The sequence below is a fragment of the Cyphomyrmex costatus genome, unplaced genomic scaffold, assembly GCF_001594065.2.
Source record: "Cyphomyrmex costatus isolate MS0001 unplaced genomic scaffold, Ccosl1.0 scaffold149, whole genome shotgun sequence".
Classification (NCBI taxonomy): Eukaryota; Metazoa; Arthropoda; class Insecta; order Hymenoptera; family Formicidae; genus Cyphomyrmex; species Cyphomyrmex costatus.
This window is the reverse complement of record NW_017275488.1, coordinates 403,960-420,704: the sequence shown is the minus strand read 5'-3', so window position 1 is coordinate 420,704 and position 16,745 is coordinate 403,960. Positions and strand designations below refer to the sequence as shown.

At 34.7% G+C, this 16,745-nt stretch overlaps 2 protein-coding genes across 3 annotated transcripts in view; one reads left to right on the top strand and one right to left on the bottom strand.

The window, feature by feature from the left end:
* The window catches only part of LOC108783373 (trans-2,3-enoyl-CoA reductase Sc2), a 104,047-nt gene extending 93,240 nt beyond the window's left edge, over positions 1-10,807 (top strand). Inside the window, exons 4-8 of one of the 2 annotated variants that reach the window (XM_018551923.1) lie at positions 4,668-4,778; positions 5,259-5,342; positions 9,551-9,861; positions 9,978-10,387; positions 10,487-10,807. In XM_018551923.1, coding sequence (XP_018407425.1) covers positions 4,668-4,778; positions 5,259-5,342; positions 9,551-9,861; positions 9,978-10,387; positions 10,487-10,614 — 1,044 coding nt within the window. In that variant the 3' untranslated portion in view covers positions 10,615-10,807. Of the gene's footprint in view, positions 1-4,667; positions 4,779-5,258; positions 5,343-9,118; positions 9,256-9,335; positions 9,384-9,550; positions 9,862-9,977; positions 10,388-10,486 lie in introns of those variants that run through there. The other variant, XM_018551922.1, reaches the window with a different exon arrangement.
* Positions 10,808-11,146: 339 nt separating this feature from the next.
* tous (testes of unusual size) lies at positions 11,147-15,925 on the bottom strand. Its single transcript, XM_018551899.1, has 4 exons — positions 15,571-15,925; positions 13,588-15,100; positions 12,993-13,166; positions 11,147-12,910 (listed from the first exon to the last, which is right to left on the bottom strand). The coding sequence occupies exons 1-4, from the start codon at positions 15,768-15,770 to the stop codon at positions 11,147-11,149; spliced, it is 3,651 nt and encodes a 1,216-aa protein (XP_018407401.1). The 5' UTR covers positions 15,771-15,925.
* Positions 15,926-16,745: the final 820 nt, after the last annotated feature.

Here is a 16,745-nt window from a genome sequence, read left to right as displayed (position 1 = left end):
TACGGGCTTTAAATGTTCCAGCAGCAGCCATTCGTATCGGTAACTGCGCCGTTTGTACAGCGACCGCGACGTCAAATACGTCACGATAACCCCCGACTCTCCCCCATTAATTTCAATGGTGAAACTCCCCCGCGCGCGGCGCGAGAGAGACTCGCGTTAAATCTTTGCTCCCTCACTCTGCCTCCCTCGTCGACCCGCGAACACTTTTCTCCCGGACGGCTTCCTGCCCCGGCAACGGCGAACGCTTCCTTCCTTCCGCCCTCTTATTCGCCACTGCGACTCCCGCACTTGACTGCAATCACTTATCAGCGCATAGAACATACATCGCAAACACTCATGACCTTTCATTTCAGAAAAATCTTTTCATTTACAGTAAAAAACATTTTGTATTTTTTTGTGTTAAGAATGATTCACTTAAAATTTTCTGTTGAATTTTTAACATATATAAGTATCAATTTAACACAATGTGATCATGTTATTTAAATTTCTTGTATTAAATTGATAATTTATAAATTTTTTAGAAAAATAACAATTTATGAGTAAATAAACAAATAACATAAAAATGATGTTTTAATATGTAAATTCTAAAATAAACGAATAAAATTTTTGTGTAAACATATCATTTTTGTATTGAGTAAATATTTATTCGTTATAAATAAATAACTATTTAATCAATAAAAGTAAATATTTCCTTAGTATTATTTAATGATATATGTATATGAAAATTTAGTAATTTTTTAAAATACAAATTGTATCAATGTTACATTTTTTGTATTATTATTTTTACATAATATTTATGTTACTTTCTAATATATTTATCCTGCATTAAATTAACGCAAAAATTTGAGTGAACCGTTTGGAACACGTGGAATGTGTGAAATTTAACACAAATTTTCCAACTTGCTATTTTTTTAGCACGCGGAGCGAACTGGGTTGCGTAACCCACGTGACAAACGCATCCCCGATTCGATTCGCTCTTTCTCGGATTTGCAATCGCGATTTATCGTTTGAATCGAAATTTACCCTGCTGCCGTTGAATGTGCTGGCACGATCCGGAATAATGTCATCTCGTTCGTGATTTCGAATCGCTATGCGGCCATGCATGGTCGAGTTGTTGGCGAATTCCGCAGATTTTCGTTTAATTGGCGTCCCTGGGTCTAGAATAATCTCGGGAATTCCAAGTTCCACTTGAGAAACTTCGTTTCGTAAATGAATCAACTGTGACGTAACTAAAGTAAAAGAAATTACACGTATATATCTGTTTTATTAATTTAATTCTGAAAAGTCTTGTGCAGTCAGTCGTGTAAATATCCTCCATGTTTACTACCTTGTATTATAGATCAATAATACGTTTCTCCTACAAAATGTTTCTAAAGAATAACGATCGCGCGAAAAGTTTATCGTCTGGACAAATTCGTGAAATTGGATTTTAGATTTAAAATTATCGAGCAAATTTTTATAAGTCGAAGAATAACAGTTGTCGTCTCTCTCTTCTTTCTGATCCCTTTCAGTGAATCTTCGCATTTCCCATTTTTCCGACTTCGTTCCGCGTTTATCGAGTTGCTCGACCGAAGTACCAATTTCCAGCGAGGGTGATATTAACTTTTAGCCGAGCTTCCTTAACATACAGCCGAGGCTGTAAAGCTTGCGAGATGGAAGGAGAGAAATAGAGAGAGAATTGAAAATAGGATGAGAGAAACCGCATCCCCACATCGATATCGCCGTACATATCCCCGTTCGATCCTGACACATCCTGATTCTCGTCAAATTTTCCGAATAGCCGATAGTACCCAACGACGTGTGAAACCGAATTTTTGACATTTTTAGGGATTGACTTTTCCATTCACAATGAGGACTCCGCGTCACACCGCGAGGCTATTTATTCGGAGACAACGGAAACAGAAAGTCCATTATCTTCTCTACTTATGATATATTAGGTATATAAGTTGAAACCCGCTCTTTTTTTGCCAAAATTAAGCCTTTATTTAAAAAATAAGTAAAAAGAATTTATCAATCAAAGTATTGGTCATCATTAGATATGACTTTTTCCCATCTTTCTGGTAATAAGCGGATCCCACGGCGAAAGAACGACTCATCTTTAGAGGCTATCCAGTTAGAGACCCATTTTTCGACGCTTTCATAAGAGTTGAAGTGTTTCTCTGCAAGTGCGTGTGCCATTGACCGAAACAAGTGGTAGTCGGAAGGGGCACAGTCTGGTGAATAAGCCGCATGGGGTAGCACTTCCCAGCGAAGTGCTTCTAACGTTTCCTTAACGAGTTTCGTGACGTGAGGTCGAGCGTTGTCGTGAAGCAAGATCACTTTATGCTGTCTTGTCTCATATTCTGGTCGTTTTTCTCGCAATGCTCTGCTCAAACGGATTACTTGTTGTTGGTAGAGATCTCTTGTGACTGTTTGACCAGATTTCAACAGCTCATGGTACACTACACCCTTCTGGTCCCATCAAGTACAGAGCATAGCCTCCTTCCCATGAATATTCCGTTTTGGCGTCGATGTCGATGGTTGGCCTGGATCGCAAATGGTTTTTCGGTGTTTGGGATTATCGAAATAGATCCACTTTTCATCGCCAGTCACAATTCGATGCAAAAACCCCTTTCTTTTTTGCCTGGCAAGCAGCATTTCGGAGATGGTTTTTCGCCTTTCGATGTCTCTCTCTTTCAATTCATATGGTACCCATCTTTCTACCTTGTATACCTTTCCCATGGCTTTTAAACGCTTGGAAATAGCTGCTTGAGTAATATTCAACGATTCTGCAAGTTGATTTTGTGTTTAACGTGGATCTTCATCCACCATTACTTGCAGTTCTGTATCGATGACGTGCTTTATCATTTGTGTCAAAATCATCAAGTTTGAATCGTCGAAACCATTCCTTGCAAGTTGTTTCAGATAAAGCAAGTTCCTTATAAGCTTCAACAAGCATTCGATGAGATTCAGCAGCAGTTTTCTTCAAATTGAAACAGAAAAGCAAAGCTTTTCGATATAATATCTAATATGTTTTAGATTTTAAGATTATATATTTTGCGCACTGCTAACAGCGTTGACTCTTAATAGCCTTTATGTTTTTACTTAATTTTTGTAATTGTTAGAAAAGCAAAGCTTCGCGCAAATGATGTTTTTTTGGTTGAAGTTCAGACATCTTCTTCGCAGTGAACAACTATGTTGTTGTCACAAACACAAACTTTTACTGAATATTATTGACAAAGATCCAAACTATAAATGATGCCTTTGTTCAAGCATTACAGTTGACGATTATCAAAGCTACAGCTATTTATCGCTAGAGGGCGGGTTTCAACTTATATACCTAATATTTATGCATTTTGAGAGAAATGTTGTGTAACTTATAAAAACTTTCGGTAAATATATAGAAAAGGGGAGCCCCCCCCCGATGATCTTGACCTTGACATATGTTGTCAAGGTCATGACCCTGAGTAACCTCCCACAGGTTTTAGGTGGCGATCACTGTCCATTAAAAAGTTATTAACAAAAAAAGTTTCAAAATTAACGTATCATTTCTGCCATATATGTATTATAACAAATACTATTTTACATCTCCTTCTGTTTAGAAACGTTAAACTTTCCAGGCGAAGCAACTCTCACCTCCCCCAACCCCCTGCGAAGGGGCACACGACTTCTACGATTGTGTTCCATTCGTTATATAACGATTATGAGTCTATTACTTGATATTTCACACACACACATACACACACACACACACACACACGGGCCTTCGGCCACCCCCCCGCACCCACACCGTCGACAGAGGTCTGCCCCGACAGTACAATCATAGCAACAGTACAATCGTAGAAGTCGTGTGCCCTTTTGCAGGGAGTTGGGGGAGGTGAGAGTTGCTTCGCCTGGAAAGTTTAACGTTTCTAAACAAAAGGAGATGTAAAATAGTACTTGTTATAATACATATATGGCAGAAATGATACGTTAATTTTGAAACTTTTTTGTTAATAACTTTTTAACGGACAGTGACCGCCTAAAACCTGCGGGAGGTTACTCAGGGTCCATGACCTTGACAACATATATGTCAAGGTCAAGATCATCTGGGGGGGCTCCCCTTTTCTATATATTTACCAATTTTTTTTAAGTAAGTTAAAAATTTTGTTATAAATTTGATTATTCTAAATTTTGATTAGAGAAAGAAATACAATTTTTTAATTAAAAAATAAAAAAGTTTTCGTAAGTCACATATCATACAAAACATTTCTCTCAGTGTGCTTACTTATGGATATTCCGTACGATGGTTTCAAGCGGATTATCATAAGCGCCCGTCGTTTTCCATCGCTGCATGTCGAAGTTCGTCGCGCGAGCCCCTGATTATATATTCTGTTTCCTCCCACGATTCCTTCGCGACATCATCAATGTATATATACACACACACGCACACACGTACATCGTAAGCCGGATTACACGAGAGAGACATACGAGGTCCATATCGCGGACATTCGTCTTTAGATCGTAAAATCCAGCCGCGGTCGCCCGCGACTGATTGTGAGTCGCATACGAGTACTGTCGTCGTTCTTCGATAAGCATTAGCGATATCGCGCGTTGATTTGACACACATCACGATTTGATGGCACTCGACGAGGTATAATCCTCGTGATATATATATATATACATTTTTTTTATTTGTGGATTCTCAGGTCGAGTACAGACCTTGCGTTGTACCAGCGAGCGCATGGGAACTCATTCGTGAATTTCTGCAAGGATTCCTGGGTTCAACTGTATCCAATCAAGCCCCTCAATATTTACAGGTGAATATTTAATAGGGAAAAGAATGGTTTTGCTAAAGTATTTAAAAGTTTAATTAGATCTGAAACTAATTTTGTTAGATTATGAAAATAATTATGTAGGACACACAAATTGATTGCTAGAATGTCAAAATTTGTTGCAATATTACTCGTTATGCTTGAGATCCCTATTCTCTGAATTCTTTGGAATCTCACTTTGAAGAGTGGAATATCACTTTAAAGAGTAAAAATTGAGCCAGTTGCAGTCTCGAAAAAAGTGACTAAATTTTCTCAAAGTGTGACAATTCATTCCAAAAGTTTTAAAGAGTATGTAATTATTTTAGTCTGTTGATTACTTTCAATTTTACGTCTATAACTAAATTTTTAGACACGTCAGCAAAAGCATTTTCTCCATGTATTGAGGAACCACGTATAAAAATTTTTAATAATTTTACGGAAAAAAATCCCAATATATAATTGAGTTTTTTTAAATAAATTTTGTAGAATCGAATGAACGAAATTTATCAGCCGATGGACACGATACAACAGTATCTAGAGCACTTCGGTCAATACAGGAAAGCCACAGGAGTAATTTAAAGGAAGCCATCGTGGTGACTTGGACCGCATTATTTATTTCACGACGCGACGTTAACGGCGAGATTTATTGTATTATGGTCTGCGCGTATCTATAACGATATCACTACTTCTTCGCCTATAATTTGCTCATGTTAGCTTTATTGCTAGAGATTTGTATTATATATTATTTATATAAATAATTAATAAAAATTTTTTATATAAAATAGCTATTTACACAAAATGATATCTAAATATAAAGTATAATAGAATAAGGGCAAAGAGCCAGTTATAACAATCAATTTAAATTTAAAAAAAGTAACAAAGAAAAGTAAGAAAGTAAGTAAGTAATAAAGTAAGTAAGTAAAGTAAGTAAATAAGTAATAAAGTAACAAAGAAATTTAATATAATAAATAAATAAATAAATAGTACATACGTTTCGACTCCGATCGGGTCATTCTCAATGTTACATTTAAAAAAAATTTTTAACGGTAATTAAATTACAAAAATATCTTCTACAAAAATTAATTAAATTAATCAAATAATAATAATAATTAAATCGTTGTAATTCTGAATCCGCATTTCTCACTCTGTTTAATGTTGTAAGTCAACCGTTAACAATAAAAAGATCATCTAAATGTAAGTAATGAAATAAAAATTAATACTATTTAGTCGCATAAATTTATAATTATAAATGTATATAAGTGTACCTTAGTCAAATAATCAAAAAAGAAGATGAGAGAAGCTTATCTATTTTCATCCATTTTTTTATGGTACAATTTACTATATTTTAAATAATTTTGCAACTAACTTGATATCGTTAAATGGATACATCTGAACTAGACGGCTTCATATGATGTAATGTTAAATAAGAAGATAATGAGGAAGGAAAAATGGAGGGGAGATAGAAGAAGGATATTAGGAAGGGGAAAGAGAATGTATGATGTTAGAATATAAATCTGGTAATGATTCCGTATCATTTTGTCTACTTATACCATGTATTTGTTTTTTAATATGCACCATCTCAGATATTAATCTTTTATTGTAAAAAGGTTCTATATCTAATATCTCCACATTATCCCAATTAAAATCGTGATTTTTCTCAATACAATGATCAGAAATCACCGATGGAGATTTTGAACCTTTATTAATATCTAAAATATGCTCATGCAGTCTTGTCTTTAACTGTCTTTTTGTTTGTCCTACGTAACTAACATCACAATTGTCACAAGAAATCTTGTAAACTACATTCTGATTTTTTGTGTGTTCTAATTTATCTTTTCCCTTTTTTATGAAATTTTTCAATGTGTTAGGAATGGTGAATGCCAATTTACAATTACACATATTCACAATAGGTGTACATTTTTTAGATACCGAACCGACATATGGTATCGCGAAAAATTTTTTTAAATTACCAATACTATTAATGTTATTACTATAATGTGAAATTTAATTCTATTATGAATAGTCAAGAATATAAAAGATAATGGGTATCCATTATTTAAAAAAATATTAATAGCATCTTTCATTACAACGATTTAATTATTATTATTATTTGATTAATTAAATTAATTTTTGTAGAAGATATTTTTGTAATTTAATTATCGTTTAAAGATTTTTTAAATGTAACATTGAGAATGACCCGATCGGAGTTGAAACATATGTATTATTTATTTATTTTATTAAATTTCTTTGTTACTTTATTTACATATGGTTATTATTATTTTTTAAATTTAAATTGATTGTTATATCTCTTTGTTCTTATTCTATTATACTTTATTTTACACACATATAGAACCTTATAGTTTATTATTTTGATATCTAAATATTTTCCAAAAATAATCGAGATTTTCGTCAGAAATTTAACTCTTTTATCATCTCCGCACGCATTTTAATTTTTCTTTTTTTCCTAATTATTTTTTATAATTTTTTTTATATTACTTATATATTTTATAACTTATTTCTATTATTTCAGAATTTATATAGAAATTTCAAAAATACATTTTGCAAAATCACTACATTTGAATAATGTGATACGATGCGCTATCTATGAGAGAACTCGAGAAACTTTAGTTGAACAGCCGCGCGCGCAGTTGATAAGATATTACAATAAAGTTAATAATAGCGAGTTAATCTATTATCGATGAGGTTAATCTTTGTATTATCGATTATAAAACTTTAAAAATAATTCTATTGATTTTAACAAAACACGTTTCTTATACATATTTTTGTTGCGTTTTTATGTTCTCCAACGCACGTGTGCAATTATTTTTTGTCTTTTGGAATTACTTTAAAATTACAAATGGCATGCTAATAAACATGATATGTTCAGTAATTTTTAACAGTACGATATGGTATTACTATCGTAAATTTAATTGCAGTTTATGTTAAAGTGTGACATGAAAATTGGCCTATCAATATGAATAACATTTTGAGTATTCGTTAATGCGTGATAATATATTGTGTTATTTTTTAAGTTAAAGTTCTATTTTTTAGTGAAAATGAGAACATTAATTTGAAAAATAACGATGTTTCTCACATTTTCAATGAAAATTAATAATAATATCGTGTTCAGCAGGTCGAAATATATAAGATTCACTATATTTTTGTTTCCCAAAAGTGATTCTCTTTTTCTTTTTTTCCTAGTGTAAAACCGATGTTTATATAAGACAGTTCAAAGGTCTATCTCGTACAGTTATAAATTCAGTAAATTAATTAGATGACTTTGAATTTTTCGTTTCATGCAATTAATTTCCATAATAAAACGTCGTAATTAAACAAACTTAAGAGTTTAAGGAATAACGCGCGCGCGTTCTAAGAAATTGAAAAAAATCTTATTTACAATTTCCGCTTTTAAAACTTATATTAAATAGTTTTTCACAATATATAATTATTAACAATGTGTATAATTATATTAAACTGTATATTAAAAAAAGCCTGAATCGCAGGCCAAAAATTAATAATCAATATTTTCGAAAAAAGTAGGGCAAACTTTCCAGTGTTTCCAGAAATTAACGCAAAATACTTTATTTATATATTTCTTTATATATTATTATTATTAATCTTAAATGCTTTTTTAATATAGTATTATAATTTAATTTTTTCTAATTTTTAAATACAGTTAAATTATAATGTTGTAATAAAAAATACATTTAAAATTAATAATAAATTTTGTGTAATATGTCCGAACAAATAAAGGTATAATATACATATGTCTAGTCACTGGAGACGTTTACTTTATGACGTAAATTGTTGCACATTAATATAGAATATACATTAATAATAATAATATGGTACATGTAAATTGTTATATGTGTGATTATCATAAATCACGCATATGTGATTATGTAAAGATCACGCCATGCGCAAATAGCGGAAGGAAGATAAAATAATGTTTAAACGGACAAGTATTTATCCACGTTTTTTTAATAGCTTTTTCTGTAGGTATGAATGTGTTACGTGAAAATGTCGCGTCATCCCGTAACGAAATTATGCATACGCTATGCAAATTTTGTATTCATCGTGAATCAATTGGCGATTTATTTTTGTATGCGCGATCCGAATTATCACCGGCGATAATTGCTTTATATAACTTTGTTATACAAGCTGGCAATAATCGATTATTAAATTTGGTAACTTTATTTCTTTTTCTTGACGACACGGGTTATCGTTTGCGCCTCGCTTATCGAATTGTTCGGAAAGAACAAACAGAATATCGATCAATAAAAATGGGCCGTAGGGAATCACGTGACCGCGAACACGACGCCAAGCGGCATTAACCGTAACGAAATTGCTCCGGACGATGAAACCCGGACAACCGGAGTTGATCAGATCAACCGGGAGCAACGGCGGTGAGAGAAGTGTCACCGCGGTGCGAAAGGACAGTGTTCTCTACGCGTGAGAGTTGTCTGTGTCGACGAAGATGGAGGTAAGAATTCGCGAAATTGTCATAACGCGAAGGAACCGTGAATTCGACAATTGTATACTTATCACTTTTTGTACTTTCAGATCGAAGTACTGTCGGCGAAAACGTCGAAGCTGATAGCCATCGTAAACGTAAGTGAAATAGCAACGAACGCTGACATAACTGTAAAACCGAGATAATCAATTGGAATTTGACCGGAATTTGATAATTCGAAATTCGATTGATTGTTTTCTTTTTTTTTTTTTTTTAAAGAAATCTACGACTTTATTTTGTTACATGACGTGTATCGTTATTGCAGGTAAATCCGAGCACCACGATAGGCGAAGTAAAACAGGAGTTGTATAAATTAAAAAAGTCACTGTACGTTCAGAGACAGAGTCTGAGATTGGATGCTAAAGGAAAATCATTGTCCGACTCGGAGACAATTAAATCCCTGTCGCTGAAAGCGGGTGGAAAATTGTATTATAAGGATCTCGGTCCTCAGATCGGCTGGAAGACTGTATTCCTGTTAGAGTATGCGGGACCTCTGGTGGTATACTTTTGGTTGTATCAACGCCCCTGGCTCTTTTATGGAAACGTGAACACCTATAATTATCACTATGTAGCTAAGTAAGTCACTGTATTGACGTAATATTATTAAAATTACGATGTATATTTATAATCTATATTTTGTATAAGCATTTCTTCTATTGTACTTATATAAGTAATTTTTTCCTTTTTTTCAGTTGTGCAGCAGTTGCATGGTCGGTACATTATGTTAAGCGTCTCTTAGAAACTATATTTGTTCATCGTTTCAGTCATGCAACGATGCCGTTGCGTAATCTATTCAAAAATTGCTCCTATTATTGGCTTTTTGCCATGTACGTAGCGTATCACACAAACCATCCATTATATACGGCTCCTACCAAGTTCGAATTCTATTCTGGAGCGGTATCATTCGTGATGTGCGAGCTGGGCAATCTCAGTATCCACTTAGCTCTGAGGAATTTGAGACCATCAGGCACTACGGTCAGGAAAGTCCCGATGCCGACCAAGAATCCTTTCACCGCACTCTTCAATTATGTCTCCTGTCCTAATTACACGTATGAGATAGGCAGTTGGATCAGTTTTACTGTAATGACATCGTGTCTTCCAGGTACGCATATATAGCTAAACTTTTATGTGTGATTATTTAACCTTTAACATTGTTGAATGCAAATGAAACGATTGTACGAATTTTATATTTTATTTTCAGCTGGTCTGTTCACCTTTGCCGGTGCATATCAAATGACTGTGTGGGCACTGAGCAAGCACAAAGCATACAAGAAAGAATTCTTGCATTATCCGAAAAATCGTAAAGCTATCATTCCATTCATTCTTTAAATTAAGGCATTTATTTATAGAATAATATCGATGATTTGGTGCAATGTTGATTTATTTTGTTACTGTTTTTATTTTCGAAAAGAATGTCAAGATTAATTAATTAATGATGATACTTAGCAATTTTGGCAAACATGTGATCAACAATAGTGTCAATTTCTAGCAAAAAATTAAATCTGTAAATAACATAAAAGAGGCAGGCATTTTAATTCCAATTTTTTATTTTTATACATGTCTTAGGATGAGGTTCATTTTTGTCATATGAAATAATGTATCTGAACAAGCATGATGTTATGATATAGAGCGCTTTTATTTCTCTGAACAAATATACATATATATGCTTACATATATAACACAATTACAATAAGAAGGAACATATATATATGTATATATATATATATTTTTACACATAGTAAATATTTTAAATATTTACTATGTGTAAAAAAATATACTAAAGCATAAAAAACATTAATTTATCATTAAACTTTTACAATATTTAAGTTCCTGAGAAAATGATTAAATGTCACAAACTTATTCAAAATGTCTTTTCTTCTTCCTTTTCTTCGCAAGGAATCTTGCTCAACAATTGCTTAATATCTTCCTTTAGTGCTAGAATAACCTGTTTTTTTTCTTGCAATTGCCTCGTGTATTTCTCCTGCAACTCCTGGTATCCGTGAAACGCTTGTTCCAAGATTTTTCTCGCTTCTGTAGGTCGCACGTCTTTTCGCGTTAATCCCAACAGACTCTCCATACGCAAAAAGTGTTCTCGCGCTTGCTTTAATTCTTCCCTCAGTGCGTTTAATTCTACAGTAAGTATACTATTTTCCTCTATCATCTTCAATTCTTTGTCACCAGTAGACGTGTCCTGGAACACCTGCTTCTTCAAAGACACTATAGTCCTTTCCAGTTGATTCTTCTGCTTAATGAATTCACACTGCGCATCCATATCTACTTTGCGACTATGTAGGATTTCATCATCCGCGCTATATTTGTGATATAAATTAGTCACCGCGGTTTTCAGAGCGTTCGGTTCTTGTACAAGTCTCGAGACGTCAAGAATGTCTACGCGAATCTTTCGTAACAATTGCTGACATCTTTTGTTCTTACGAATTTCGTGATCAGTTTCTTGACGTGCGATCCGTAATTTCTCCTGTTTCTCGTGTAGCTGCAATTCCAAGTTTTCATTGGTCTTTTGAAGACTTATATGCTCCTCCTCCATGTTCCGAATACTATCCTTCAGCTCCTGTATCTCTTGATCTCTCGGTTGTATCTGATTATTCAACTCGTCAATCTTAAAATTCAATACAAACTTGAATTTTTCTAATTCCTGATTCGTTCGTTTCATATCATATATCTGTTGCTCTTTATTCCGAATAGTAGCATCCCTTTCGGTGATTTCCTTCTTTAAATCCGTTATTTGCTTCTCAAGATCCTGTATATTTTTGTGAAACTGCGCATATTCGCCTTGCACCCGATGCACTTGCCTCTTTAGATCATCCACGTCTCTCTGACTGGCCATGAATTTGTTTCGCATTACTCCAGCCTCTCCCTTCAGTTTTAAATTAATCTGTCTTTCCTCGTACAAGAGATTCTCGTACTTCGTACGTATCTCAAGAATCTCATGATCCGCGTCGTCTTCTATTTGTGTCATCAGACGCTCGTGAACGCGCTCCTTGTGCGTCATCTCATCAAAGATTTCTTCCAGTTGTATCTTCTTTTCGTGAAGCAAAGCTTCGTATTTCGTCACGGTTTTTTGCAATTGTTCCGCGTCGCGTTTCTCAAGATCTTTCAATTGCTTCTCATAGTTCTCTCGCATAGCATTAGTACATTCTTCGAACGCCTGATACTTGTTGTATTCCATAATCAACTTGTCCTCATAATTATTTTCCATTTCTTGCATCGCCTTTTCGTGAGTCTCTTTCATCTTCACGATATTCACGTTCATATTGTTTATTTCATTTGTATGGTCCTCCCGATCCTTTTCTATTTTGTCTGCAAGTTCCTGGATGGCTTCGCAATAGCCTTGGTGTACGTCACGCAATTTATCGTTGTGTTGAATATCAATCTGTCGCATTCTATATGCGTGTTCCGTTTCTAATTCTCTCAGTCTCACTGTAAGATTTTTGATGTTGTATATCTTTTCCTCTAAGTCACCTTTACCGATTAACACTTCATTCGTATATGGTAAATCTCTGCTCATTTTCATGATTTTTCCTTCGGGAGAATATAACTTCCAAATGCACAAACTACCGTCCTCAGCAACCGAGATTAGACAATTTTCATTGTAAGAGAGTGCCATCTAAGGAAGAAAGAAATAAAACAATTAGGAGAACAATTTATTTCTTAATTTATTTTCACTGTATTAAAAGGAAGAGAGATACCTGTGTGATATCGACGCAATGCATGTGAAAGTCCATTGATTCTATTGGAGTTTGAAGCGGACTTTTCAATGAAATGATGATACCACCAGGAGAAGTTACAAATAACGTTAGGTCATCTTTCCCCATAATCATTTGTTGCATTTCTTTGCCAGGTAATCGAAACTCTCGTATTATCTGATAAACAAAGATATACCAGTCAGTAAAGTGTTAGCAATTTGCTTATAAATTGATGTAAATTTGATGAAAAAATATTAGCAAAGTGACATCGATTGTATTCGCATTAACCTTGTGTTTTGTCGACAACTTGGCTTACTAGCATAATTTAAAATCAAATTGTTGACAAAAAATGAGCAGGTTTTGATCGATTCTTGCAATCAATTTAGCAACCTTGTACGGTTTTGCCGATAATTCGTTCTTAAGTATATTACATCAGCATATTTTGTTGTACATCTGCCATCAATTTGCTGACATCATTGAATATAACAGAATTTGCATCAAATTTAATGTTTTTGTCGATAAAATTTATTTTTGATCTATCTGATTGAATAAAAGATTAACAATAGTAATTTTAAAAATAAGAGATATCAAGATATACCTCATTCTCTTTGATTTCACGTATCTGATCATCATGTGCAATGCAGTAAATAAACGATGCGTCCGATGAAAGTACAATGTCGCGTAAGATGATGTTTTTCCAGATGAACTCGCTGAATCGTGTGCCAGTGGTCATGTCCCACTCATATATGGAACCTTCTGCACCCATGCTTAACATTTTTAAGTCCGTTTGTGACCAGAGAAGCGCCTTCACCTTGCCTGTGTGTCCCTTGAGAATGAAAGGATTGTGGAAACTAATAGTGGTGTACACTTGCACGACGTTGTCGTTGACCGCGGCGAATAGATGACCATTGCAACTAAAGCGAACCGTCTTGCAATTTCTGATGGCGATCTCATGCATTGGTACCAGATCATCGATCAGGATGCTCATGAAGCGTAGTTTGTCGGTGAAGCCGATCAGGCAGAATAGTCCCATTGGATGCAATGCTACGCTGGATATATCTTCATCATACTGCTTTAGCATAATAAGGCTTTCAGTCTCAAAATCCCACAGTCGAACGCTATGATCGAATTTGCCGCATGTCATGAAGACCGGCTTCCACGCGCACATGGAGAGGCCACTGATAGAACCATGATGTAATGGTTGGCCCATAATCTTCATTGTCTGTGGTTCTGGGTCCATCTGCAGATCTGGACCCCACAGTGTCGCGTAATACAGTTGGGACCAGCTGGTGGTGACGATTAATCGGTCAAAGCTAAGATTCACATTGATCGCGTTGATCTTGTAAAGATCCGGGTCGTCGTCTTTTACCATTCGCTGTGGAATCACATAGACATTCCTCATCGTGTACTTATGTTTCCCTTCTTTCTCGAAGAATACCACGGTCCCTTCACCATGCGCATAAGCAAATCCACGTGGAAATGCGATCAAGCAGGCTACGTTTTGTTGCCAGGTAACTTCCTTGCTTGCTTCTAGTGTTATCTGTGAGCTGGCGGCAATAGGCATAACGTATTCCTCGCGAATCTTGAGATTCATTGTCACTGTATCGGTCATTTTGTATACGTTCTTAAGATCGCCGTTCTCCAGATAGAGCATGCGGCCGTCGTTGGTGCCAACCATGAGTCTATCGCCGTCCAACCAGGCCATCGAACTGACAAGAAGGTTCTCAGCTTTTGCAAAACCATATGGGCGCCACACTGTCTCAGAAATGGTCAGGAACTTAAAGGTATAAGCACCTCCGACCGCCACTACTGTCGCATCTGTGGGATTGCATGCCAACATCTCAGCGATCGCCAATAGATTTTGTGGATTGGCCAGCTTGAACGTCGATTCGATTTTGCCCTTTTCCCAGTTGTAAAAGAGCATCGTTTGATCAGGTTCGCCGGTGATTGCTACCAGATTCTTACTGTCGAAAGTAAAACCCAGACACGTAAACCTGGTTACTCCTGGAGCGTCGAAAGGTATCCCAAGCAGCTTCCTACGCTTCAGAGAGTTGAGATCATAAACGGATATGGTAGGTTTGTCCCCTACATCGGATAAAGCAACAAATTTCCTGAAATTACAGATTATTTCATTACAATCTGTGTACAAAAAAACAGAGAAGGTTTAAAATGTATTCACAAACATCTACTTTGAGAAATTATCTTTCTATTTTTTTATCTTTGTAAATTGTTTTTTTTTCTAACAGCAATTTATTGATGATACATTAGACTGTTCTTTTTAGCTGAATTTCTTGCACATTTCATCTTTATTTTTATTTATATTAGAAAGAAAAGGATGAACTTTGCAAGAAGTTACAAGGAACAAATGTGTTGGTTAAACTTGGGGATATATTGTACCAATGTTAAACTAACATGAGGTCAATAATGTACCAATAAATTGTGCTCTCTATCAGGGTCTCTATTAAAATAAAAAAAACATGAAAGTTCGCTTCAATTAATTTAGTTTTATATGGTTGAGTGAATTTCTCCTTATTATATTAATTTTTTATGAACAAATATACTTGTCATATACTTCACTCACTTGTTAGGCGATACACAAATGACGTTTGCGTAATACTTTTCAGGTAATCGAATCAGCTTTTGCTGATGCTGAAGAATATTGTGAATGGCCAGTGCATTGCCGACTGGATATAAAACTTCTGCATCTGTGATATAGTGTGCGTTATTGGCAATGTCTGTCCTCAGACCGTAGAAAACACGAGTTTGCAGAGACACAGCCATCTCGCTCAAGAGCTACTTTTTACGAAAAGTCAACAATAACTTTTCTCCTGTACCTAAAAGGAACGATTTTTTTTCTTAACTGTATTTTCCACAATTTCTTCACAATTTTTCTCCTTGTTTTCGTTATTATTCGAATATAAACATACTCCATTTCAAGCGCAAATCATATGTATGGAGTGCAATTGAAAAAGACAAATGGATTCATAATTCATACAGAATTGTTTACATTTCCCTGGTAACGGTGCATCTTAGGGTGCGTTCACACACAGAGAGTGGCACACATGAAGCGCATGATGTATCATTTGTCTCTATTGTTCATCGATTTATAAAGAAGGATAAAATGATGCATACACTTCATGCAAGGGTGCGGAACTACGGAATCCGGAATATTCGTAATTGGTCGTGGCTTTATTCCGCCGATTCAGCCGTTTTCTGTTGCACAAGTTTATTTCTTTTGCTGATTCCGCCGATGCGTATATACAGGGTGTGGGCCGGGCGAATTTAAATATTTTTATAAATTAATATCTCGTTAACTACTGTGACAGTTGTAAAAGGACTTTTTTTCTCAGTTTAGTCCATTCTACCCCCTGTACGGAATATGTTTCACTAATTATCAAACAACCTGTATATACGTATACGTACATGTATGGTCAATCACATGCTAAAGGTTCAGAAAATTGTAAGTTATTGTTATATTAATTATTAATAATTTATAATTATTATGTAATTTAGAATTTAACTTAGTTTTTTATTATAGTTTATTCAATTTAATTGTAGTTTTAAACAGGTCCAACTAATCTTAATAATTCATTAAATAATAGAGGTGGCAGTCTATAAATTTCTAAAATAATCAATATATTTTTCTTTATTTTCAACATATCTCGTTTGCAAGATTTGCACTTGTTCCTTGCAATAATCTCCTTTCTAAAATACATATGGGTCAAAACCTTCGTTGTATCTTTTTATTTTCTCTCT

What these genes read in the sequence shown, in the direction of transcription:
- tous (XM_018551899.1), bottom strand. Translation starts at nt 15,770, where the DNA reads ATGGCTGTGTCTCTGCAAACTCGTGTTTTCTACGGTCTGAGGACAGAC. An exon ending in GTGAAATCAAAGAGAATGAG is followed by an intron (nt 13,167 to 13,587) that starts GTATATCTTGAT and finishes TTTGTTTATCAG; the next exon opens with ATAATACGAGAGTTTCGATT. An exon ending in ATTGCGTCGATATCACACAG is followed by an intron (nt 12,911 to 12,992) that starts GTATCTCTCTTC and finishes TTTCTTCCTTAG; the next exon opens with ATGGCACTCTCTTACAATGA.